Here is a 26,741-nt window from a genome sequence, read left to right on the forward strand (position 1 = left end):
TTATGATTCTTGCTCATTTTGGTAAGAGGCATATGTCATTAAGTAAACATTTTCTTTTCCTGAGTGAAAACCAACAACTTTTTCAAGCTTTATAAAAAGCTGCTCAGGTGTTTACTGCCCAGGACTGTAGCATATGAATGGCTGCTGCCAGCAAATTCTTTTTTTCCCTTTTTTTCTCCTTTGTATTGCTAACTTAGTTGGAATTTTGTTAACAACTCTGCTTGTGCTTTGCTGAGATATCTGTACTTTTATTTTCTTCAACTGAAGACAGGAATACATATTATAATTACCTCAAACTAATGCTCAGATTCGAGTGGAAGTCTGTACTGTGTTTTCTGCATATCTCAGATAGATTTAAGTTTGCAAAGTATAAAAAAAGAATAGTAAAGATGGCAAAATGGGCTTGTTTTAACAGGGCTTCCAAAAAGTAGTCTTTACAAATGGAGCAACAGAAAGCTATGACTTATATTAGAAGGAAATGCATTGAAAGGTCTTCCCAGGGAAATGGTGGAGTCACCAAACCTGGAGGTGTTAGGGACGTGGTTTAGTCTTTTTCTGCAGAAAAAGAGCAGGTAGGATACAAAGTGAATAACAAGTAGCCAGGAAACAGGGTAACATGAAAGGCATTAAGCAAGTAATGGTGGAACCATGATCCAGAACTTGAAAGTACTAGAGAAATTTTAAGTTTAATGATAATTTTTTTCATGACTGGTTCCACCTGTGCTCATATCTAAGGGAAATAAAAATAGCATGTGCTGAATATTGATGCAAAACTGCAATAATGTTATGTATAAGAACATAAATTTATGTTAAGAAGAGTAAAATTTAACAAACTCCTTATTCTAGATGCTTATGCATGTGTATCTAGGTAACACTAGAAAAGCATCCTCAATGTTTCTATCAGCGGGATATTATCTTAAGAGTCAAATTGTGTCAGGGACCAATTGCCTTCTAGTTAGCAGTGCTTTTCAGAAGTTAAGTAAATTATTTTCTAGAAAACTATGTAAATGAATAACAAATATACAAAATAATCTAAAATCATTACACTAATTATAATTGAAACATTGAAAATTAATTAGAAAAATTATGTTAGTACATTATCATAGTAAAATGTTATCTTCTAGTGTAATCAGTCAGGAGCAGCACCCTTCTGCTTGATAATTTCAGCATTTTTGATAATTTTTCCCCAAATTACAGGGGGAAATTTGCAAAATAATGAGTTCTTCAAGATGTCAGAAAGAACTACTGGACATAAATTCTGTCCTACATGAAAAGGCTAAGAAAAAGACTGTTCCCATCTAGGCATGCAAATCAACCTGGATAGGAGATGCTGAAGCTAAGTTATTCTTGATCCATGTGAAGATCTTGCCAGATATCTTTATAAATATCTTGTCCCTGTTATCCACACACATTTGATAGTGTTTGTGAATAAAAACCTTGAACAATTACAGCTTCATTTGAGCTGTAAAATGCACCATTTTTTGACCTTGTGCAAATGTCATCACCATAACATCCTTTTGTTGCACCATTCAGTTCACCTTTAATGCCACTAACATTAAACACAAAGTTTTTCTGCGTATCAGTAGGACTTCTATCTAAGGCTTGTCTCTCCATATTCTCCCTGCCCACACTGCAATATTTTAAACTATAAATGTACAAAACCAAACACAGCTGTTAATGTTTTCACAGGTAAACATTTGAGGTAAGGGAAAAAGTAGTAATCATTTCAGAAAAGGTGGAATTCCCTTCTAACATGTCTAACATGATGCTCCCCAGTCAGTAAACACTAGGTAGTTAACCCCTCTATAACACTGTCTTCACTTGGACAGCAGTGAAGCATCACACCAGGCAACATCATACCAGGACAGTGCTGCTTTCAATTATGATTTGCTTTCAAATGATGAGTTCAGCCATTGTAAAGACAGCAAGAAACCTGTAAAGAGCATGGAATTAGCTGTTTTTTCTTACCAAGTCATCAGTGGCAAGATACATTAGCAGGGCATTCGATGAGAAGGTCCTGAATTTGAACATGACTGTGGAAATATTTGGATTCCAGCGGATTGGGCGGCTCACCATGGCATAGCTCTCACCATCAAACTGGACCGTCCCCTCACCATCTGCCACCTGTGGGCTGAAAAGAGGCAATTCCTTTGCCATGTGAGCTTCAAAAGATCCGAAGTAGAAGGAAAGGAGAGCAAGGGCGCAGGTGTTTGGAGTCTTTCTGAACTTGGTTTGATTTTATATAGAATGCCTGCTCTGAAATGCAAAGCTATAGGGTCAGCTCCCCAACTGTCCAATGTATGAGCACTTCTGGGAAGAAGATGGAATCAGAACCTGTTGTGTATATCTCATGGTCTGCAATGACTCACTTTGAAATCCTCATTGTAAAATAGCATTATGTATTCTTTCATCTTGTAATAAATTTTAGTTTCATTATTGTTAGTGATTTTACAACTTCTGGAGGGTCCCACAATGAAAACCCTGGAAAGTGATTCTCTCTGTTTACCCACTAATTACAAACACCACAAGAGCACAAGCAACAGTCCTTCCACGGTTCTTGGCATTCCTGTCATTACAGAACAGAAAAGATCAAACTTTGAGATTGCTTGATACAATTCTTATGATAAACTTTTGTCCATTTTTTTTTTTCACACAGATCAGATAGCTACAAGATGGCAATCTTTTGGTCTAATTGCAAAAAATAAATTTGAACAAGGAACCTACATGTGAAACACTGGCTAGGAACACATTTCCAATTTATCTTTGCACACAAACAAGGATTTTGAATGTAGTCCTTTTACCCTCTGTTGCTATTTTTAACAGTTAAGTTTTTGCAAATAGATTTTGCAGGAGAACAGGACTCTTCCTGATATTAGAAAAATGGGCTAAGTCCCTGTTTTTTGGCTTTTAACAGAATTCTACAAATCTTAAATCTAGCACTTTTTCAGCCTCCCTGCCACCCACCCACACTCCAATAAAGAAGATCTACACTATTTCTAATGAAAGAGAAAATTAAATTTAGGCTGAGATGCACATAAAGGTTTAGGCATTTTGTCCTGGTTTGAGCCAGCATAGAACCAGTTTTCTTTCTAGTACTTTTACTTTTCAGTAAAGTCTCTTGTAATTAGCCGCACTTGCTAAAAATAACAACATGTTTTTCAGTCAGTGTCTGATAACACTTGATGTTTATAGTTACTGCTAGAGATTGGGATGCAGAGCCAAGGCCACAGATTGATTCTGAAAAACATCTTATGGTCCAGAAACAAAAGGGAGCAAAGCAGTTGCCTGTGGGAGGGACAGGATAGATAGGTGACTGAAATTGACCAAGTGGAGAATTCCATCCCATACTCATCACACTTGGTATAAATTTGAGGGATTGTAAGGGTCAGGTTCTCCTTGTGCATGGCCTGAGAGGACTTTGTCCATTTGTCTGCCTTTGATCCTGATCCATGAGTCCCTGAATCTGTGTGTTCCTGCCTCCAGCCCCCATCTGCTGCTGACTCCAGAAGCCCTGTCTGGGACTTTCCCAGGGCTGCCCTGCAGCTTCAGTGGTGATGTGAGTATTACTGGGGGGGAACGTGATAGCAGTTTTGTATATATTTGTACGTATTTCATTATTTTCCTTTTCATCACTATTGTTTTGTTAAAGCTGCATAGTTTAGTTTCCAACCCACAATTCTCTCTCCTTCCACTATAGCCAAAGGGAGAGGGGTTAATAGAGAGCATCTGTCATTCGTTTCATAGTCAGCCCAGCACTGAACCACGACACATTTCCACTAGGAGTTGCTTGGAACTGAAATGCATATATCCATCATCATGCTCTTTAAATTTGCACCTACGTGTCAAGGGCTTAGAGTTGTAGTCAAGGAACAGCTCTGGTATTACCAAAATTGTTCCTGTTCACAACTGAACTTGCACCATTTTCAAAGGGTTAAGCCTTAGCAGATTGTTCAATCTAGCAGCTTAGTTTGAAAACCAGACTACTCTTAACTCCCCTGACTGGGTTTACAATTATTTTACCTAAAGCAGTGTAAGCACTATACCATATACTGACATTGCTGAATTCCCTAAAAAAACCAGGAGCACCTAAGAGGACAATGCTACTTTCATCCAGTGGGGCACTGTGAAAATCATAAACCATAAAGAAAGTTGTGAGAGGCCTGCAGTCTTCTTTACATGATCATTCCCAGAGGTGATGCCTCTGCTGAAGTTGAGGTATGGCACAAGAAAGCGCTTGAGATTATTTTAGTGGGAAAGAGGAATGAAGATGGGTCATGGCTCTCTAAGGACAGGGATTCATCTGGAAAGGTTGTAACTTATGTTCCTGAAGAGAGTTCTGACCCTGTATATGAGAATCCTGTAAATCCATTTTCTTTATATCTGGAACTGCAAGTCTCTTTCAGGGAAAGGATTTCCCATTCTCTTTTGAGGACAGAAACCCCTTTCTCTCGCATGTGTCTCTGCTCACTACTCTGTTGGTTGTGAAAGGCACCTTGAGACATCTGACTGCTCCATGCTGCATCAGAGCTGAGGGCATCCACACTACTGACATCAATGAGCCATGCTTTGTGTCACTGTGAATCTCAGTCTCTCATGTTTTGATTAATTCTGACTACTGGTTAGCAAGGGTGTTTCCATCATAGCACTGTTACACAATTTTAATTCTGTTAAGGAAACAACCACCTCTACAGCCCAGACTGGGTACATCTCCTGTGTAATTGCAACCTAGCTTCATATCTCTTAGTATTGTATAGAGACCACATCTGTCTACTGAAACTCGATAGTTGCTGTGGAAATTCCTGCTCCTTACCACAGAACACTGTGTCACCACAGATTCATAAAAGGGCACAAGAAGCAGTCAGTGCTTTACATACCTAACGGCACATCCCTTGCAGTCACCTTCAATATCCCTGAAATTCCACAGGCCTATGGGTTTGCTGTCTAGAAAGGTTTCTCCCATGCAGCCAGTGAAGGTGGTAACTCTTACAGCATCTGACTTCTGCAACAGAAAAAGCAAAATCCACTAGAATTCAATCTGAAGCAATCTACTGTGTCTGAAAGCGTAACTGATATGAAAATCACAAATACCAGGAAATGCATCTTATTACCTTTAATATCAAGAACAATATTTAATCTGACAAGCTCTCTTACAGAACAATTTATCAGCAAAAAAGTGAGCTTAACATCATATCAGTCAGCATGGAAAAGCCCATTTATATGTGAGACTCTGGGGAAGGTCTGAGCTGAACAATTCCTAAAGAATAAGCAGCTGTCCCAGCTTCAACACCACCATCAGCTTTCCTGGCTATTCAGGGAGCTGCCCTCTCTCACTAGTTCCAGGTCTACCTCAATTTTTGTTTAAGACTTCAGAAAAAGGACTGCAAGTAATCTCTCTCACAAGATAATAAGTATAGTGTTACTACTGCACTTAATGCTCAAAAGCCTGGAAAATGAGATCATCCAGGCTGAAAGACCAACTGTGAACTCAACTTGCTACACCTGTAAAGTTCATGTGGAGTTTGGATGCAGAAAAAAAGTGCAGATGGCAAACAAATTAGAACCCATATCCCATCAAAACTCATTAAGCCAGGGTAATGCTCATTAGATCATAATATGGTACTGTGATCAAGGCAGTAATATTTGATGGTAGAGTACTCAGCTCAAAATTATCCTTCTAAAAATACCTAGTTTCATTTAAATTTTACTTCATCAATATGAGCTGATTGAAAATCTATATACTTAGCTTTTTGAGACAGACAAACACCTGCTGTTTTCCATATAGCAATTATGAATATTAAGACCTTGCAAGAGAGTATGGAGAAGTGCAACTTGAAAACATTCAAAGAAAAGTATGACTCAAAAGACTTAATGCGCTGGTGATATTTCCCAGGGTAATTGGGAAGGTTTTAATTAGCAACAAGTATGAACTTAATGTCACTTGTGAGAAATTCATGACATGAAATAGCAGTCTTCTACTCAAGTCAGATGAAAGATGTTTTTAAAAAATGAAAATGAGCCTTCTTTTTAAATACATGGCAAAGATGCATGAAAAGAGAGATGGGGACAAAATCCCAGGGAAAATCTAAAGCATTTCAAAAGCCAGTAATATGAAAAATCAGATTTCTGAGACAGATTTTATTTATACCCTTGCCTATATAAAACAAAATGCACAGCAGTTATTTTCAATCTTAACATTCAACAAGAAACATCAAATTTCATTGCATCTGCACCTTTAGAACAAGAAAACGTTCATGATTTTTTGAGGACACAGTCTGGATAAAGCAGAGACCATAGATCTGAGTTGTACTAATACGTATTGACTTGCAACTTCCTTGCCCAAAATATTATGAATTTTTTTCCTGTTCTAGTGAATACTTGCCTAAGTCAGATATATCTCAGTTAAATTAGCTGGTTGTCATGCAAGTCTGCTAAGAATAGTTTGGTTTGGTTTTTTATTTTTTTGTTTTTTTGTTTTTTTTTGTTGTGCAGAACCCATCATAGATCAAGATCTGAAATGAAGTTACCTGACAGCGCTCCAAAACTCATGCACATCTTTGAAGTTGCAGCTGGACTTCAAGACATGGATTTCAAGCACCTGGAATCTACATTCTCTATTCTCACATAAACAGCCAGTTAATACAGTAGTACCAGACAATACAATACCTTTATTTTTTCTGTTAAACCACCAACAAACAGCACGGCATTAGCATCCACATCCAGAATGGTATATCCAGGTGGAGAGACAGATCTGAATGTGGCTGGCACAATGCTGGCTTTAGGACCATCCAGAGCTCGCACTGATATTGTGCCATTTTTCCCAGTCCTAGAGATTTTAATCAAAACATTTTTAAGCATACAGAGTGGATAGTAAAAACAAACACCAGAAAAGTCTATTTTAGATGGTATCTTCTAATACAGGAACGTATTACTGATTTGATTGTGTTCCACTTTGATCCAAATGTACAGACACCTATGCCTTTGTGAACTGACAGGATCAAAGAACCATTTTTTTCTCTCACCTGAATCTCCTTTTGGAATAAAATTTGTTATAAAGACGAAGTGTAACTTCCCTTGACTAAAATGAGGAAATTGCATTTTTTAAATTACTGTGATGAAATTAGTGTTAAGTAATTGTTTCTTAATGTAACAAGTGACGCAGGCAAGGTTCCAAATGATCTTTCTGAATTTCATAAGGTTTATTAGATTATATTTAAACTGAAATGAATGATCATGTGATAATGTGCTTCAGTTTCCTTCACTGTGGTGCACAAGAGTCTGTACTTTCTGGCTGCTTATCAAACAAGCACAAACTCTTTTATGTTTAAAGTTGTTACCTTGTTGTCCTCTATGAATTGTATTAAATATTGATGGTAAGAATAACAACTACAGAATTTTCCATTTGTTAATAGATACTGCAGCAGTTTGGTTTCTATTTCTTAGGTTATGATATTGTAGTAACTGGCATGGAAAGAGCTTGCTGACTTTTATTTACAACAGAAGGGACAGAAATGGAAGAAAGATGATTCCTTCTTGTTTTCAAAGGAAATTTGAATATTTTTTAATCCTTTGCAATAATTTGCTTATACTGTAGCTTAAAGCAATATGGATAGTATCTTTCCATAGAAAGCCTACTACTTGGAACTTTTTCTACTTACATATTCAATATCTAATGTAGAAATACACCACTAAAAGTAAAATTTAATTTCTTTTGCATAAGTTTATAAAAAATGTATCCCTATCTTAAGTGACAACTCATCTTTAACGATCACTTGTGGCATTTCATTGGCTATCTGATTAGATTAAAAGTATCGCAGTACCTGTTTTCAAGCTGGACAAAACCGAGATTTTTCTCAGAAAAAGATTTTATACCTATTTGTGAAAAAGGTTTCTTGGGAAAGGAAGGAACTAGGTTAAATAGAGGTGATCAGATTTGCCAAACATTTTTTACATGTAGCTTTTCAGGATGAAAAGTTACACAAAAATCCTGTCAAGATGCTGTCAAGTCACAACCAGAAAATCAAATAAAAGCAACAAAAGAAACCTCTGATTTTCTGAAATCATGAACTTTGCTGCATTCAAGGATGCAAAATTGCCTTTTGTGGTATTAGAATTTTATGTCTAAAAACACTTTTCAGAATTCCATTTGGCTCAGAATCTATTATCTCCTAACCAGAATGAGCTGACAGCTGACATAGATTAGAATAGGAAAAAAATCACGTAAATTAAAAAAAAAATAATTAAAAAAATGTATTGAGACATTTTAGTTTTGAGAAATTCCTCCCAAACTGTGAAGCAGGGTTGCAAAGCAATTTTGAGAGTTTCCAATCAACAGGGAATAGCTTTGTAGATCTATTCCATCTTGCCTGCTTTGTAGTTAGGAATCTCTAGGTTTTCATATGAAATATACATATTTGCAAAATTACACTGGAGGTCTTTGATTACCCACCCATACACCTTGATCTGGCAGTTCTGAAGCCCTTTCAAGGATACAGGTTCTCCGTGCATTAATTGTTGGAAGACCAGCAGTAGCTAAAGAGGGTTTTTTGAACTGTGTAAATTTCATGCTCTCTGAAAAAAAGTCATTAGCACCTTCAATACATATTGTGTTGAAATCAAGATTCCAGTTTGAAATCATCCAAGTACAACAGTGCAGAAGTCACTGAGTAAACTGACACTTTTTAGGGTGTCTAATATGTCACAAACCTCATGGGTGTCTTTCATCTTCACACAGACTGAAATGCTAACAAAGGAGTCTCTTCCATAAATAATTCTCTCTTATTTGGGGAGGACAATTGAGCAAAAACACACTGCTATCCTGTGCATGACAAGCCCTTAGGTTAAGAGATATTTTTGTAGTGGTAGCCAGTTCTGTAAAACTGGTAGATTATAGAAGATGTACCAGCACTGTGTGGTTGATCATTGGACAAAATTACATAATGCCAGGGTCTGTTCTTTAGGAGATGCATGATGTAAATGAGATGGCATTTGCAAGTCACCAATATCAGATCACAAAATGCCATGTAGAAACCTCTCCTCCTTGGCCCTCTGAGAGCACAGAAAGCCTTCAGTGGAAAGTTCAGCTTGCATTTGCCGCAGTAGTTGGAGACTGAATTCTTGCTGAGCTGGGCTGGATGTGTCTACAGTGAATTTGTGATTCATCATCCTTTGTGATTCATTCAGTCCTCAGAGGAAGGGCGCTGCTTAAACTCTGTCATTAGCAATTAAAAAAAATGGTAATACTTCAATCACACTTGATTAAAATCAAAACTAATCAGGTTCTGCTCCTAACTGAGGTCTGCTGAAATCAAGTGATGTTATTTCACTGATTTAGGGAGATCATATCCATTTGACTTGTTTCGCAAAATAGACATTGTTTTCTTGTTGCACACCTTCTTTAAATAATTTTGTCAGATACTGTTATGACAGATTTTTGTTTGTTAATTGATATTTTTGATTGCTGTTCTTGATGCCAATCAGATTTGCCTTGTTAAGTAAGTAACTAAGTAAGGTAAAGTGGTTAAATTCCTGTATCATCAAAGTGTAGTGGAATCCCTACTGGAATAAACAAATTTTACTTCAATTCCAGAAATATAAATATCCATTCTAACCTCTGCATGTACAGTAAAATGCATAGTGTTAGTGCACTTCAAATAAATTGTGATGAAAATAAAGTCCTTGGAAAACAGATTCAGTAATTATCAAATCAGTCATAGCACACTGGATATTTTGGCACAGATGTTAACTGAACAGAACATATCTGGTCATTACTCAGCACTCAGCTTCTTTGTATTAAGATGCCATTCTGAATGCTCAGTAACATTGAGAATTTCACTATCTCTGTGCCACCACATCTCTTTCTAAGGCCCTTTAGGATCCCTGATTAACAACTGATATCAACCTCTAAGCCTACCATATCATTATTATTGTTTGTTAATGCCTGTCACTACTGAAATCAATGGGAAAATCAAGGCCACAATTTCATCTTATGTCCCCATTCCAAGTGGGTCTCTCTAACTGTTCAGACAGCTCTGTCAGGTTGCTGAAAAAGTCTGCAGCTGGAACTGAGCTGAAATTGGTATGAAAAAGGTGAGGGAATGAAATGAGTAAATCTCTCCAACAGGTTATGAAAGGCATTAGAGGAGAGGTATCAAATTGACTAAAATGTTAAAAGTTGAAGAATCTTCAGTAAGACTTGTGATTTATGAAGTCTGCCTTAAGAATGTAAAATCAGTCCCAAATTCTTCATCTTAATCTCACAAATCCAACTAATGTCTCTGCAATGCAATTCTCCTAAACACTGCTCTGCACTTCACATTTGTGCAGCTGTAATTGTTCTAACCTGCTGATCCAGCAGTTTGTTCAAAATTAATGGTACGCACACCCTATATATCCAGAACAAGCAGCTTAATAGGCAACGTGTGAATTTTTATACCATGTCCTGTCTCCATATTCTGCTGAAGCAGCTTTCCTGTAAATGAAAGGCTGGCATTACTGTGTCACAAAGCTATTTTAGTATGCATGATATGAACTGGTGAAGATTTCAACAATTTGTATTGTACCCTGGTTTGTATTTTCCTAGCAATAACATTTCAGTTAGTCACCCTCTGAAGACAGTGCTGTAATTTTATTTCATTCTCTGCTCTGAATGGCTCATTTCTGTGATTTCACTAAATTATTTAAACTGAATCCTATTCCTTCCTCTGGGAGCTATGGATGTAACTGGCACTAGACTGCTTTGTTTTCTGTCTTCTTTATCTTGTTTTCTGACTATATTATCACTTCTATGTCTAATACTATGCGAAATTTACTGTAATGATATAAGAGGAATTAAACAGCTTCATATCAATTGCAATATAGATGATTTTATCCAAACTACTAAGATCTGTTCAGAAGCAGAAGACAAAGTGTAAGTTATGTAATCCTTATGCTGTAGTTACTGCACCATGCCATGTGTTTTCTATTTGAAGAGAAAATATAAGCTTCAACTAAAAAATGTGAAATCTGAATATTAAGCTATCTATATTTCTAAAGTTCAAAAGCATTCAACAACTGATCTCAAACTAGAAAGTACAGGTTAGCTTTTCACAATATTTTATCTTTGAGTTTTCATAAATTGTATCTTTTTAAATATCTCCAGTTTGAAGAGACATTCTGCCTATGGAGATGGAGTTTAGAGTAAGTATTAAGAAAAGTGTATGGCAAACCATTCATTTGCACTACTGCATCAAGGTCAGAAAAATCTGAAAAGATGCTTTGAAATACAAGGAGAAAAGTATAAGAGTTTACTGAATGTCAAAGCCTGTAAGTGATTTTAAAAGGAAGCAATTTGAAGAAGATATTTGATAAAGGGATAGGTAAACAGAAGGCAATATAGGCAATCGTAGATTGTTGATGCCAGAGGGCAAGTATGTGATGAAAATAAATTCTTGACACAGAACAAGTCACTTTTCAGTAGTAATTGTAGTGTGTATACTTTTGGTACAAATGGACATAGGTTCAATTGCTTTCATTAAAGTAGACTAGAACTTGTCAAGTTTATGACATAGTATTAAAAAAAAAAATTAAAAAATGATATTTCAAATGTATCAAACCAGATGTATGCTAACTTGAGGACAGTGAATTAGAAGCAGAAATTGTTAAATTTAGCCATTTTTCCTTTAGGAACCAAATCTTAAAACTGAAATATATACTTGCCTAGAGGCTTCAATCCGGTACCAAAATCCATCATTTATGGTCAGATCTGGATATTCTACCCGTCCAACACCAGATCCCACATCCCACAGGAAGCTTACTTTGCCTTTGCGCATCTCTATGGCCAAGAAGTCAGTCTACGTGCAAAATAGGAAAATAGAAGCAATCTCATACTTTAATTAAAGAAAGTTTTACACAACTCTTCACACTTTAGAAGTAAGGTAAAATGAGGCAACAGAACCCCATATACAGACAGTAATATATGAACTTTAATTCTCACAGTGATCTAAAATCAGGGAATCTTTTCCTGTTTATGTTGGTTAAAAAAGGAATCTTAAACAAAAGACGTTTATGTTGTTAATATTGTAGCCACCAAGAGTAGGATATAACTCAGAGTAAAGTTTGTAAAACATCCATTGGTTGTCAGAAAGATGTCAGGATTCTAGGCTAATATCTGATGAAATCTAGCCTCTTCATTTTGTATGAAGTACATAAAATCTGTAGCTCAAAATATTAGAAATAGACTAGTTTTCCCATTTATTGAATTATTATTTATTATTCTGTCTGTTATAGAGCTAATGGAAATCTGAACCACTAATCATTATTATGCTTGGAATTATAGTCTTGACTTAAAATTACAATAAACAAGAGTTTTGACAGGAGCAAGATGATAAGCTACTTCATTCCTAAGGGAAACCCACAACCCATCCCAAAAGTACCTTGGCTGCATGGTGAATTTTATAGCTCTAATGTAGTCCATGTACAAGTTTCCCAGTGCATATTTAGTGAAATGAAAATCTACATTTTAAAAAAATGTAATGGTCAAAGTTTAAAAATCCCTATACTAATATCAAAGATTATTTTAAAGCCCTCTCAACTACTGCTTTGAAGCCTCAAGGAGTTAAAAGAAAAAAAAAGTCTCTTTCATCTTCTGTATTTGTCAGTAGTCTGATTTGATTGAGCAACCCTGACATGAAAAGCAAGAGAGAGACTTACAAACTTGGCACTTCCAAGGTAAAAAAGCAGATTGTCAGCAACTACAGTCTTCACATTGACAATGACGGTGTTGTATGTTCCCTTCTTTATTTCTGGTCTGTATGTGCGAATACAATTGCCTCCAGAGGACACAGACACTTTGATCTTCAAAAAAAGCATAGCAGAGAAGGTTCAGTTTTTCATTTTACTACTTATTATTCCAGAAATAACTTCAGATGCTTCCAAGTAATTATAAGCATACTACACTTTTTTTCCTCCCCCCACAACTTCTGCGTTAAGTGTACCAGGAAGCTGCTTGGATATGCACAGGAGATAGATATGGAATTTCTGGGACTGTTTATTAAATGGTAATAAAAGTTCTTTCTGGTATTCAGATTGGAAAAGACAAACTATGAATTAAAAAATAGCTAGAAAATACACTAGTCTAACACCATCAGCAGTAGAATTCTAGAATTCTAGCAGTAGAGACTATAAGTAGACAGCCAGGAAAATATACCATAGTCCTGAAGGGATCACAACAAATTGGGAAAGGGTGATCTGTATTTTCCTTTTAATATCTGTGATCATGTAAATTTAAGACACCCTTTAACAATTAGTTTTAAACCAACAGTTGTGGCTATCACTACTTTTACATAGCTCCTAATGGAATTGGTATTCAAAACTAAGTTTCATTTTCACAGCTGAGTGACATACACATTAGAGTTTCCTCTGGCTCTGAGCACAGATAAAAACCCAGTATACTGCTTGCTTTCATAATGCCAGCATAGGCATAATGACGGTACAATGGTATTTCAATTCCAGCTAGACATGTTTATGTGTTAGAATGGAAGCACATACTGCTATTACCTTGTCCTTAGGGCAAACTTTGTCAAAAAGGAGATGCATTATGTGACCAAATTTACCATTTCTCCATCTTAGAAACACTGAGCAGTTACCTACTTCCAAGTCTTCAGACAGAAGCTGAGTGTAACATCATTGCTGTAGCAAATTTCATCAAGTATTTGGAACACGCTTTCTCCCCAGGATCTATTATATAGATTTTTTATTTTTTAAACAATTTTTTGGGAAGTACCATCTTTAAGATATTTTTTCCTTTGATACATGAGGTCACAAGCTGAATAACCTTAAGTATTAACCAGATGATCCTTGAGTATAAAGTTTTACTGAGTCAGGGAAATGGACTCCAAACTCCAAACGGGAAAAGCAATTTCAGTGAGCTTGAGCTGGTGTCATAGTCAGGCAACGTAAGTTCAAGGAAATGAAAGCAGAGGCTTAATATAATTTCTGAGCCACAAACACATTTTCCTTTTCATAAAAAATCAATGATGATGTCACCCATCTGCTGTCCTATTGCTTACAATACTTCTTAAATCATAACCTTCCCAGATACGTTCCTACCAATGTTATCCATTTAAAAACAACATTTTTAAAATGAAGAAGACACTGAGTGAAAATTATTAGAAAAATCTCTGTTTATCCGAGAAATTATAATACATTATTTTCCTCTCTCTTTTTACATGTTTAGAATTAGAAAGGTTTTATTCTGTGGAAAAGAAATAGAGAACTAGAAAATAAAATCCCAGCAATACTCAGAAGGTCGTCTGACTGAGAAAAAGGGCTTACCGAATTGGCTTGCTTCCGAGCTTGGTTTATCAGCTCTTTTATCTGAGAAATATTTTTCCCTAAGTTATCCTGAAGTTCTTTGATTGGCTTGATTTTATCTAGCAGCCGATCTGTTTCCTTTTCTAGGGCTTTAATACTGGAATCTGCATCAGCAACTTTGTAACAAAGAACGAGACAGAGTTTTAGAGAACAATGTCAAGGAGTAATTACACATCGCAATAATAAAATCCTAGAAAATTATGCATACACAATACTCAGGTAATTGCATGTGCTGCTACGAGGTTCACACAGACTAGGAAGCTACCTGAACAGAATAAGATATATTAAGAATGCTTAGAATCACTTTCAAGTAGCCACAGTTAAGCAAACACAGGTGTTAAAGCAGGATTTTGAAGCAGTAAGTATGCTTCAGGTCAGGATGATGCCAATGGAAACATTTCCTGTAGCAAAACACACTGATGAATGAAATATTGACTTTCTTTTTTTTCATACTCCGACTTTGAAGACTTATTCTAGGTTAATGAAAACTGGCTGGCTTCCATTAGCAATGTCTGAAACAGGACAAGAATTAACTTGAGGTTAGATCTTGAATTAATTATGATGGCCACAATTGGAAAAGGCTTTGTTCTGGTCACAAGTTTAAAATTCTGCATGTGTATTTAAAGCAGGCTTCAAAAAAGTAGCAGCAAATTGTGAATACTTTCTTTTTTTTTCAAGTGAGCCTAATTTCACAAGGATATTTTTCCCTCTCTTTAAGTTTCAAATGACTTTTTTTCCTTTCAACATACAACCAGTGAACAATGGCTTCTCTTTGACATTTCATGGCCAGATCCAACGATTGCAACACTTGGTTGGTATGAGGCTATGGGTTTGTGTAAATAACACTAAAAAGGATAAGCCTGTATTGACCAGAAGTATGTCTATTGAATAATAATAATAATAGTAACAATAACAACAAAAATAATGCTTAGATAAAGCATGAAAGTCTGGATACATAGTTTCTGAATAAACACCTAGACACTGATGCCAAACCTTCAATATGCTTCTTAAGGTTTCACATGAATGAAAATGGTTGCCAGGTCACTTTATCTCAGAGCTTTCTAAAAGTTAAGTGCTTAATGATTCAATGAATATGAAACGCAGAGCACCATGCAGAAGCTTTGGTGGTAAGGAATGAATCATTTTTTACTGGAAAAGGCACAATAAAAGCAGCAAGAAAGAAAATGTACGTACTGATTCCTGTAGGCAAGATACGGAGACAAAGAAAAGAGAAAAACCCAGAAGAATATGTAAGAAAATATTTTGAAGATCTAAACACAAATGTAAACTAAATAAGGAAAGACTTGTCTAGAAAAAAATTGTTAACTTTTATATATTGCACATTCGTATAATGAGAATTCAGAGTCTGAATTTGGACATGTTAGAGAAGCTGTTTACTCTAAAATTTAGTTGTGAGTGCCAACACACTCACTGTATACATTTACTCTGCATTTACTTAAATCACATTCTGTGATCTGAATATCCATTAGCAGTTGGAGAAGTTGCACTTCTGGAGAACATCTTTGAGTTTACCTTTGTCTGACATGAAGGAGTTTGCAAGTGGTAAGACCACTCCTAAATGTAAAATAAATGATGGTGACTGGGGGCAATCAAGAGATAAACTTCTAAACTACTGTTCCTAATCTGAACTAAAATGCTAATGTACATTTAGTTGTAGACTATTTGGGCTGGGACAGGTGGCCTAGTCTAGATCCAGCAGTGCCAATAAATTACTGATTTTTGGCCACTTCTCAGTTCCTCATCACTACCCTGCCAGAGGTCATTACCTCACAGATCTGCTTGTTCCATAACTGGCTGCAATCTATTCAAATTACTTCAGTCAGTAATTACTTTTCATGTTGCCTAAACTAGTATGAATTAGTCTCTCCAACAGGGACTATACCTGGGATTCACACATGTATCTCAGTTGGTGGGGGATTAGGAACTTGTAAGAGGCAGGCAGTGACAAACAGCCATTGTGGGATTAATTTCTTTCATCGGTACAGCTACAATTTGAAGAGGATATTTTTCCATAGAATTAGAATGACAAACTCCTAAACTGGATGCTTTTAGGTTCCCAGCTTCATCAAGCTGATGACAAACAGAAGAGCCCAGATTAGCTGAGAAATTAGTCCTTCAGTAATTTTGTAAAGACATTCTGGTTTGGTGGTCAGCTCTGGCTGCATTCTCCTACATATGGTCTAATAATGTACTATCAAGTATGTTTTAATTTAGAATTCAATTTTATCCATCACAACCAAAGTGAAAACGTGGATGCAGTGGCGCAGTGCACTACCAAAAAACGCCAAAGCATATAAAAACCCATTACCAGAATCCCCTTTTGCTCTTTCTTCTGAAGTGTCTTCAGTGTTCTACCAAAAATAGTCTCATATATGAAAGAAGTAATAAATTTCTCCCAGAACTGATTATCTGATTGACTGAAGGCAAGGTTAGTGTGGGGATTTTGCTCAAATTAAGGAATGAAATGCCAGTCACAGCCCTTGATAAGTCACCTCCCAAATACTTTAACATTGTCTGCAGAACAAATTTGTCCACTACATGTTCATCCTGCTGACGTTAGCTCTTTTTCCAACTACTAGCACCAGTCCTTAAGATTCAAAATTCTTTTTATATATACAGTCCAGAAAATAGAAGTCATAGGGTTTCCTTTTAGCCCAGCATACTGTAGTAACATTATGTGTGAAATTCTGAAGTGTCTCTGTTTCATTTTGAGATGGGAATTTAAAGCCACAAACAAACCCCACCATCTAACAACCCAAAAAAGATCTTACTGCTATTGATAGGATCCTTCACAACAGCATTTGTTTTCGCCACGTCATCTGCAAGTTTACTGTAGTTGTTTCTCAAACCGAGGAGATTCTGGTTGAGGTCTCTAATCTGGGCCAGGATATCATTTGCAGAATCATTGGCTTGTCTTGCTTTGTCTTTGGCTGCCTGTACCTTTATAGATGTATCTGTAGGTGGAAAAGGATAACGAAATAATTGCCTAGAGTACAGAATTTACCTTCAGTCATCTTAACAATAAAGTTGGGTCAAAATTCTACCATCTTAAATTGTGCTGTGTAGTTCTTTGAGAGGTCCCACATCACATACCTTAAGACATTAATAATTATAAGTCTGAATTACTGAATCCCCTCCTTAATGTCTCTTTTGGATACTAAATGTATGTGAAGAAGAGAAAATTACAATTAGCACCTTGAAAATACAACTGGGCATTTAGTAAACCATTATCATCATTACTGATAAGTGGGAGAACATAGATCTCTGACAGCTTTTTTTACTTCTCTTTTCTCCTTTCATGTCTAGGTATCTCTGAGGCCATTACTTGAGGCCATGCACCTTTCTGGCAGAGTGGAAGCTGTAGTTACTGTGTTACTTTTCTCTGTCACAACAATTATATTTCTTTTCAGCCACACTTTAAATTATGTCTATTCCTACACATATATTACTTTCCTAAGGTGATCTACCTGAATAACCCATTTTGATTCTCCCTCCTTGTAGCTGGCTATTAGTAAAGCACAGACACAAGAAATATTATCTTGAGCTGCTCTTTGCTTTCTTGGATCCTTGAAGAGCAAGATATGCTTGCAAAAAGTTAATATTTTCCCCATCCTTCTTGGTTATTTCCCAACTAAGCTACTGCATTTTCTTATACGTACCAATTATTTGCTATGTTTTTCATTCTTAATACCCTTCCACTTCTTTTTATGAGTGCCCTTCTCTCAAGAGCAAGCATTCTGTAATTCTAATTTGATAGGATTTTACTACACTGGTTGAGTATTTCACATTTATTTTACTAGTTGTATAGTTATTAGTCTGTGTCCTAAGGTCAACTGACCCTAGAGGCTCATTTTTTTTTGACTTGGACATCTATCTGTGCACAAGAAAAGAAACAGTCATGTCAATACCTGCAGCCAAAACTCATGAAATGAAATAAGATGACCATGATATATTAAAATAATTTTTTGTGCATGCCAGATTTCAAGGATCACTAAATCTAAATGAGAACTTTTCCATTATCTGAAATATTAAAGCCACAAAAATGTGCAAGATAAATAGGATTTTGTTTTTCATGCCAAATTTTCACTTGCATTCTGAACCTTCCAGACCATCATGAATCACACAGAATATGGATTTTATTTAGAGATTTTTAGAGGCATATCTCAGTTTATAAAGTGCTTCTTGAAGAGAAAAGTAATAGAAAATTACATTGATAAAACACTTCTTATTTTCCAAAATATTCATTTTACTCCTACCTAGTAGGACGTGTCCATGCCCATGCAAGGGGGGTTGGAACTACATGGAAGGTCCCTTCCTCCACAAATCATTCTATGATGTCTCTTGCTATCACTAGGCAAAGTAGCTAATGTCTGAGGGCTCTGGGATTTTAATGAGTATTGAGGATTTTTAAAAAGTGATTTTTTTTTGCTTTACAGAATTTAGAATGTGTATAGCATTTCAGAGTTCTTAGAGGAAAGCCTGTTCCAGTGCTGAACAAATTACAGTCTAAAAAACATATGCAACACCAAACAGTGACTGGAAGTGATATTGCAGAATAGATCTATGAGAGTGTATTAGAAAGGTGAGAGAAAACCCAGACAATTTCACCCTTCCTCTTATGTAAAGTCACTACATGTTTATTCTTCTTGTTTAAATTATAATAGTTCTTTAAACAGCATTTTCATAAGGAGAATTTTCCCACTTAAAGTCTACTTATCTCAGACTGTATCATAATTCCTGATATCATAAATCTTTTCTTTCTGAAACCTTTTATAAACTTCAGAAACATGGTAGCTCTTACTATGCCAAAACCCACACTGATAACAGGTATCTGTTTGCAGTTCAGTTGCCTCTCATATTGCTCAACTTGGTCTTATTACAGTGGCCAATGGTCAAAGTGGACATACCATGGCCACAGGCAAAGATCAATCTAACAGATGTAAAGTGATGAAAAATGAAACAAAAAGTAGGGATTAGTCAAGTGTTGCAGCACTTTTTCAGCTTACCATTAGGAATGGCTGACAGCTTTCCAAAGGTTTCGTTCAGAGCTCTCAGGAGAATGGAATTCCTCTCATCAGCTTCTTTCAGCCTGTCCTGCGTGCTGTCCAGGTTATCTCCTTTTTCTATAAAAAGTGAACATAGTACAGAAGCTTTAACTCTTTGTGTCCACCGTCTTTTCTTTGCATAGATTTTAAGATGCATAGCAATGAGCAAACCATTTATCATTCAGATACTGCACAAATAAGCAAGTTCAGTAAAAGTGGCTGTAGGGTTCATTGAGGCCATGTCTCTTGGAGTTTCTCAAAGATAACCCATCTTGGTGTAACATCTGAGGAAACACACAATCACCAAAGCACCAATGTGAGGAGACTACATAAACAACAGATTATTATGAAATAATCATATTAAACTTAGGGCAGGGGAGAGTCCACCTAGCAATTAAAACATAAGGATAGGAATTTGTTCAAACTGTTAAAGTAGTAGTTATGCTTTAAAGGTAAGTTCTCATTCTTCAGCAGCTGCTTTGAATGAAAATTATGAAGGTATTTTTGAACACTAGCCAGCACAGCAATAATTTTTCGTACTCTCAAAAGTGAGACTCCAGCTAAACTTTATGGCTATTTAAGCAGACATTGTTTCAAAATTTAGAAGGTAAAGTTTGGCACAGAAAATGCCAGTTAGTGCTTAAAATACTATCTTAGGGTTTATTTTTTATCATTTCTTCATATAAGTAGGGAAGTCTTTGGAACTGTTTGTGATTTCTTAACTTAAAGGCAAGCCCTATTGGGAAACTAATTCAACAACACTGTGCTTGATAGCAAAATGAGAAAAATAATTTGTAGAAACAGAGTTCAGGAAGCAAAGTATGACTGTGACCTTTGGATCCATGAAAGGTTATTGAAAACAAACATCTAGTTTTCAAATACTTATCCAAGTAGACATTGGGATAGGAAAACACACTAGAGATTAGTTTCTTGGGCTTGGGTTTTTTTTTTTGTTGTTGTTGTTGTTGTTTTGTTTTGTTTGGGGTTTTTATGTGAATTATATCCATATATTTCTCAAAACAAAAAGCATCTACTTTTTTTTAACTGACAATGTTGCTATGTATCATTGGTATTCCAGAATCTTCAACAGCATCAGGGCTGTAACCCTTCTGCAAGAGAATACTGGTTTAAAACAAAGGACTGTGGTTCACAAAATCTAAAATCTAAGGCTTCTTAAAATAGATGTGCAAGAAGCATTTTGTAATGAGAAAAGCTAAACAAAATGTATATAAACCTACAAAAGGTAAGTAAGTAAATTTTCCAAGACTATAGTAAGACTGAAACAGAGGACGGAATTTAAATGAGACTCATACTTTTGTTGTTAGAACCGTGGAAATGTCATTCAGGAAGAAATCTGTTTGCTGTATTAAAAATAGAGCAACACGCAGGAGTACCAGGAGGTAAGCCTTCATTCCTGCAAAATATCCTGCAGAGGAACAGGACATTTATGTGAACTGCACGAGGCACAGTTAACACTGGAGTAAAGATTCATATATATAAAAGATCCCTCTTCTCCTCAAAATTGAAAATTTTTGTCTCCATTGATGAATGAAGCTACTGGTGATGTTTCAAAGTAGGATGAACTCATGATATTCTGGTCTTAAATGCTCTGAGACTTTACTTACTTTCTTGCTAAGTAGTAATACCAACAAAACTGTTTCAATTTCCTCCACTTAATTCTGAAATTGCAGTATGCTTTATATATCTTTAGTGTCTCTGGTGCCTTTCCGAATGTTAGTGGTTTTAAAGTGTGTTAATATTTCTGAGATCAATTCATTTCTGGTGGTGGTGTATTAACTTTTTTGCATAGCCTTAAATGATCTCTTTTCCTCCTCTTTAGTCTGCCAGATCCAACATTATGCTAATTATCCCCTGGTTATATTTCTGAAGAATCATGTTTCCAGACTTCTGCTTTCAGCTTTGTAACCATAGCAGCAAACTGATTTTTATGGATTTTAATAAGAGAAGTTTCCCTAGAACTCCTAAAATTGAATACTGAGGCTCCACTTGTTTAATAATTTTCTTTTAATTTCTCCAATAAATTTTAATTGTTTGGTTTTTGGTTTTTGGTTTTTTTAAAAATATTACAATAATAAAACCATAAATAAGTGCCTCAAAGGGAGGCTCTTAGACAAGATTTGCCCAAGATATGAGGAGATACTAAGGCCTATGACAGCTTTTTGAGGAAATTGTTCAATTTGCACATATTAATATGAGTTACATTTTGAAGTATCTTCCCATCCTGTAATCCAGAGGGCCTCTTCCACTAAGCACTATGCTCTTTTTGGGGATGAATCACAAACTGAACTGACTTCAATTTGGCGTTTCCCATCCTTTAATTATTAGCATTTATGAAACTTGCTGGAGGTATGACTTGAAGGCCTGAGATCCCCCAGTTAGTCATTGAGGCTCATCAAAATACAGACAGCTACCATCGAAGTTTTTCCCAAACTACAGTTTTTCTGACTTGGAAGACATGAGTGGGTCTGCACTGGAAGGTGTCAGGCACTGTCAGTTCACAGTGAAGAGTAGGTTGAGGAGTATTCTGAGAAATTACCCTCAATCCTGTTTCCACTTGATTAGTTTATCATGGAGATACCACGGGATGACAATCAATGCATTATTTATTGTTCAAATAAACAAAAATATTCATAACTCACTGAAACTAAACCCTGTAGATTAAGTAGTATTCTGAAGGACTTTGTAAGTATGGATCTTTAGGTTTTCTGACTTAGTTAACAGGGACAGAGATTTTAAATTTCTGTTTGTATTTCCATGGTTAAATACAGCTTTACAGAACAGAGCATTTTATCTCTGACTGAATAAACTAAGTAAAATGAAATAAAAATAAAAATCCCCACACTCATATGTTACATTAAGAGCTCAATAAAGTATTTAATTAATTACCATTTATAAGCACTAATCTATTTGTACATGAGAAAAGTATTCACAAGTATCTGCAGATCAAATACATAGGTGGCCCTGGTTAATCACTGATGTTAAATTACTCAACGTGCCCTTATTGCAACGTGCCCTAGTGGAAATAGATATGACCAAATGCAGTCTTCCATTTGAAACTGTTCAGAAAGGTATTGCTACCCACTGTATATCCCCCCCAAACCAGAAAAAAAGGTAGAAATCTCACAAGGAGCAACTTATACATCTATTTTTATTATGTTTTATTATGTTTTACTGTCAGCTGCACACATCCCTTTCTGTTATACTTGTTTTGCTTCTTCCCATTAACATTCTTGTTCCCCATGGAGCAAGATTACTTTTTTTTTTCCCTGAAACAGGCAATACCTAGAACCTGGCTTTAGGAACAATCAGAGGAAAGAGAGAGAACTCAAGAAATGTAGCTAATGATGCTTTTCAGACTTTTCAAAATTACTACTTTCAGCACTGACTGCAGTTTTTGTATGAATATTATATTGGCCATCAAACGAACGTAATAATTTGCAGCATGTAATATGCCAGGTCAGCAAAAGTCCAATGCAGAGGAGTATGCACAAACAAGGGCTTTAGCTCTGTCTATCAGCTGGAAAATGTGCTAGCTAAAAATATTCACATGTTGTCAGATAAGACAGGTCCCCCTCAAGTTGTCAGTTCTTAAGCAAAATAAATGACATGAGCTCAATTTCAGTAGCCACCTGACAGCAGTCTCCAGCTGAAGAGAAGTTTACATCTTATTTTCACTTTTCATTGATCAGTTTTGACAAAGTCTGTATATAGTCTCAAATCTGCACTAAGGTAAGTGTATTTTTAAAACAGTAAATTCAAAATTATAAGGAAGAAAAATTGCTCCTGGCAAACTGAAAATCCCTTAAGGCACAGAGAGAATGAAGCTGGCAGGCAGCAGCATTCACTCATTTGTAGTCAAAATTTCAAAACTCTTTCTTAGCCAGAACACTATATACAGATTTTGCCTTTCCCACCAGCATTATTCCTTCTAACTCCTACCCTCAGAGAGAGAGAAATTTCTAAATCTCTATTTTAATAGCTTCTGTCAGAAGCTTTGCTTTGTAAGGACTGTTTCAGCAGTTTTGGGTGGTAATATAAAACAATTCCATTATTAACAGTTGTTTTATAACTAGAGTAATTTGCCACAAATCAGGGGAATGTCATGATGTGGCAAGAGAAAAACCCCACCTTCATCACAGCCCAGCCTGAATTTCTGGCATGTGTATTAGTTGAGTGGCTTAGGGCTCTTCATTACTTGAACTAATATACTACCTGTAGTGCAGAAAGAGAAATCTTAAACTATGATTACCTCTTTCTACCAGACCTTTATAGAGTGCCCAACATCTACCTTGCACTTTGACACTGAACACTGGCCTAAATCACTGAACAAAATCACAGAATGTCAGGAGTTGGAAGGAAGCTCTGAAGATCATCGAGTACAACCTCCCTGCCAAAGCATGGCGAAAACTAGGGCAGATCACTCAGAAATGCATCCAGATGGGTCTTTAAAGCCTTCAGAGGAGACTTGACAACCTCTCTGGGGAACCTGTTCTAGGGCTCTGTTACCCTTACAGTAAAGAAATTCCACATCATGTTGAAGTGGAACTTCCTGCACTCTGTCTTAAATCCATTGCCCCTCATCCTATCACAGGGCACGAGTGAAAAGAGATTGTCCCTTTCTTCTTGATGCCAAGCCCTCATATGTTAATTAGATCCCCTCTCAGTCTCTCAGCTTTTCTTCATAATGCAGGGGTTCCAGTCCCTTAGTCATCCCCATAGCTCACCGTTGTACTCTCTCAAGTAAATCCCTGTCCCTCTTGAACTGGGGAGCCCAGAACTGGATGCAGTACTGCAGGTGAGGTCTCACTAGGGCAGAGTAGAGGGGGAGAAGAACCTCCCTCAGTCTCCTGGACACACTCTTCTTAGTGCACCCCACGATACCACTGGCCTTCTTGGACACAAGGGCACATTGCTGTCCCATGGATAACTTGTTCTCCACCAGGACTCCAGGGTCCTTCTCCATGGGGCTGCTCTCTAGCAGAGTCATTGTAGCCTGTACTGGTGCATTCTGTTATTCCTTCCCAGATGCAGGACTCTGCTCTTGTCCTTGTTGAATCTCATTAGGTTCCTCTTGGCCCATCTCTCCAGTCTATCAGTCTGTCCAAATCTTGCTGAATGGTCACGCTGCCTTCAGGTGAATCATTCAGTCCTCCCAGTTTTGTAACATCAGCAAACCTGCTGAGAAGCTGCTCTGTTTCATCATCAAGGTCATTGATAAAGATGTTGAACAGGACTGAACCCATCACTGATCCCTGGGATACTCCACCAGTTACAGGTTTCCAGCTGGACTCTGCAGCATTGATCACCACTCTTTGGGCTCTATTGTGTAGCCAGTCCTTAATCCACCTCACTGTCCTTTCTTCTATGTCACATTTCCTGAGCTTACTTATGAGGATGTCAGGGGACACTGTGTCAAAAGCCTTGCTAAGGTCAGTAGACTACATCCACTGGTCTCCCTGCATCTACCCATTCACAACAGCACAGAAGGCTTTCATATTAGTCAAGCATAATTTCCTCTTAGTGAATCCATGCTGTAAGAAAATATTGCTCTATCACTTCTACAGTCTCTATCCTGGAAGCACCAAGACATCTGGAAGAGATTATGCTCACATTACTAATCGAATCACCCCTTTGGAGCAAATGAGTGAGGTAATGAGATGAGGAAAAAAAGAAAACTCCATTTTGTTCTTATGCATCCACATTCTGGGCACAATGTTAAATGATCTCTTTGGGTCATGCTGTGGAGCATGAACATGTTTTATCAGATGCAAAACAGTGTCCTGTGAAAAGTTCAGAATGTTTGTCGGGATGAAGCATGTCAAATCTAAGATGTATCAGAGAACACTCTGAAAGCTCCATCTCATTACCCTTCAGTATGGGGCAAGGGCATAGACAAAGTTCCAAGATATGCATTTTAAGCAGTGCTCCCTGCATGCAATAATATTGCTTTATGAGACTTTAGACTGTGCAGACTCTCACTTCTGAATTATGAAACTGTTGTCAACTTAAATCTTCACTGGTGTAAAATGGGAAAATAATAAACTTTTCCCCAAAGTCTCTAAGCTAATGTCTTACTGAGGTTGTGGTACATCTTTTGTTAGGGTTAAATTGGTCAGTCTGGTGGGAGCATGGAATTGGCAACTAATTAATCTGCTATTACTGCCTGGAGAGCACACAGAGCTATGGACTTCACTCTGGGGCATCTACTCAGCTCAGATGAACACTGCAGCAGGGAAGAGGCAACATCATCATTTTAGTGTTTCGTAGGCATTAGCCATGACAAATTGCAACAGTTTACATTCCAGAAAGGAGCAATAACAGCATCTGCTACTTCAGCCATGATACTTAAATTGCACACTGGCCACCCTTTGAGGCTTTTTGATTATTTAAACATATTTACTGAACTAAATATTTGCTGTAACATATTTGCTGAAACATTCCCCTCCATCCTTAAATGTGTTCTGAATCTGACAGTAAAGAACACCCTAAATACACATTCAAGATTTACTAGTAACTTTTTTTCTCAGGGCTGCTTCAAGAAAATAACAATATTATTTTATTTCAAACACTCTATGACAGTAAAATATAATTAAAGACCTCATGAGACATTATGCTTTATGACCTTACTAAACATTATGTTTACTTCCTAACTAGTCCTGCAGTTGGAAATCCTAAAGCTGCCAAAACTAAATGAAAATGTGGTAATAACCAGAAGATAACTGTAAGTTATCTCAACCCTTGAGATGTACATGCTTTTCATAATGGATCTCCCACCATGCGAATGAAAATTTTGTAGGTTAACACCAGACTGGGCTTTATTATAAAAAAGTGTCTTTTTTTCTAATAGAAAGTATTGAACTATTCTACCACAAGAGCGAGGCTACAAGCATCATGTCTGTGACAAGCAGTTTAAGTCTCTAACTCAAATATTTAATGTGTGATTATGTGTGATTTTTCAAGTTCTCATACATGAGACAAACAAAAAAAACCACCCCAACCTAGTTTGATTTGCAGATTCTATAATGAGCAAAAAAACCCACTGTATCATTGTTGTTTTCTTCTCCTCACCTTTATTTTCTTCCAAGCCCTAGATCTGTTTTCTCACATAGGTTTTTGTCCTGGTTTGGGCCAGGATAAAGGTGGTTTTCTGTTTCTGTACTTTTGCTTTTAGCTAAGTCCCTTGTAAGTAGTTGCATTTGCTGAAATTAACAGCAAGTTTCTCAGACAGTGTATGTGCTTCTAGGACTGATAACACTTGATGTTTGTAATTACTGCTAGAGACTGGTATGCAGGGCCAAGGACACT

General features: G+C 36.6%; 1 protein-coding gene across 1 annotated transcript in view; it reads right to left on the bottom strand.

Moving 5' to 3' along the window:
• The window catches only part of LAMA2 (laminin subunit alpha 2), a 352,582-nt gene that overhangs the window by 31,601 nt on the left and 294,240 nt on the right, over nucleotides 1-26,741 (bottom strand). Inside the window, 9 exon segments of the mRNA XM_030447547.1 lie at nucleotides 1,969-2,131; nucleotides 4,875-4,999; nucleotides 6,664-6,823; nucleotides 11,695-11,828; nucleotides 12,688-12,831; nucleotides 14,311-14,465; nucleotides 15,544-15,549; nucleotides 17,142-17,324; nucleotides 19,377-19,493. Coding sequence (XP_030303407.1) covers nucleotides 1,969-2,131; nucleotides 4,875-4,999; nucleotides 6,664-6,823; nucleotides 11,695-11,828; nucleotides 12,688-12,831; nucleotides 14,311-14,465; nucleotides 15,544-15,549; nucleotides 17,142-17,324; nucleotides 19,377-19,493 — 1,187 coding nt within the window.

Source organism: Calypte anna, chromosome 3 (genome assembly GCF_003957555.1).
Source record: "Calypte anna isolate BGI_N300 chromosome 3, bCalAnn1_v1.p, whole genome shotgun sequence".
NCBI classification, from domain to species: domain Eukaryota; kingdom Metazoa; phylum Chordata; class Aves; order Apodiformes; family Trochilidae; genus Calypte; species Calypte anna.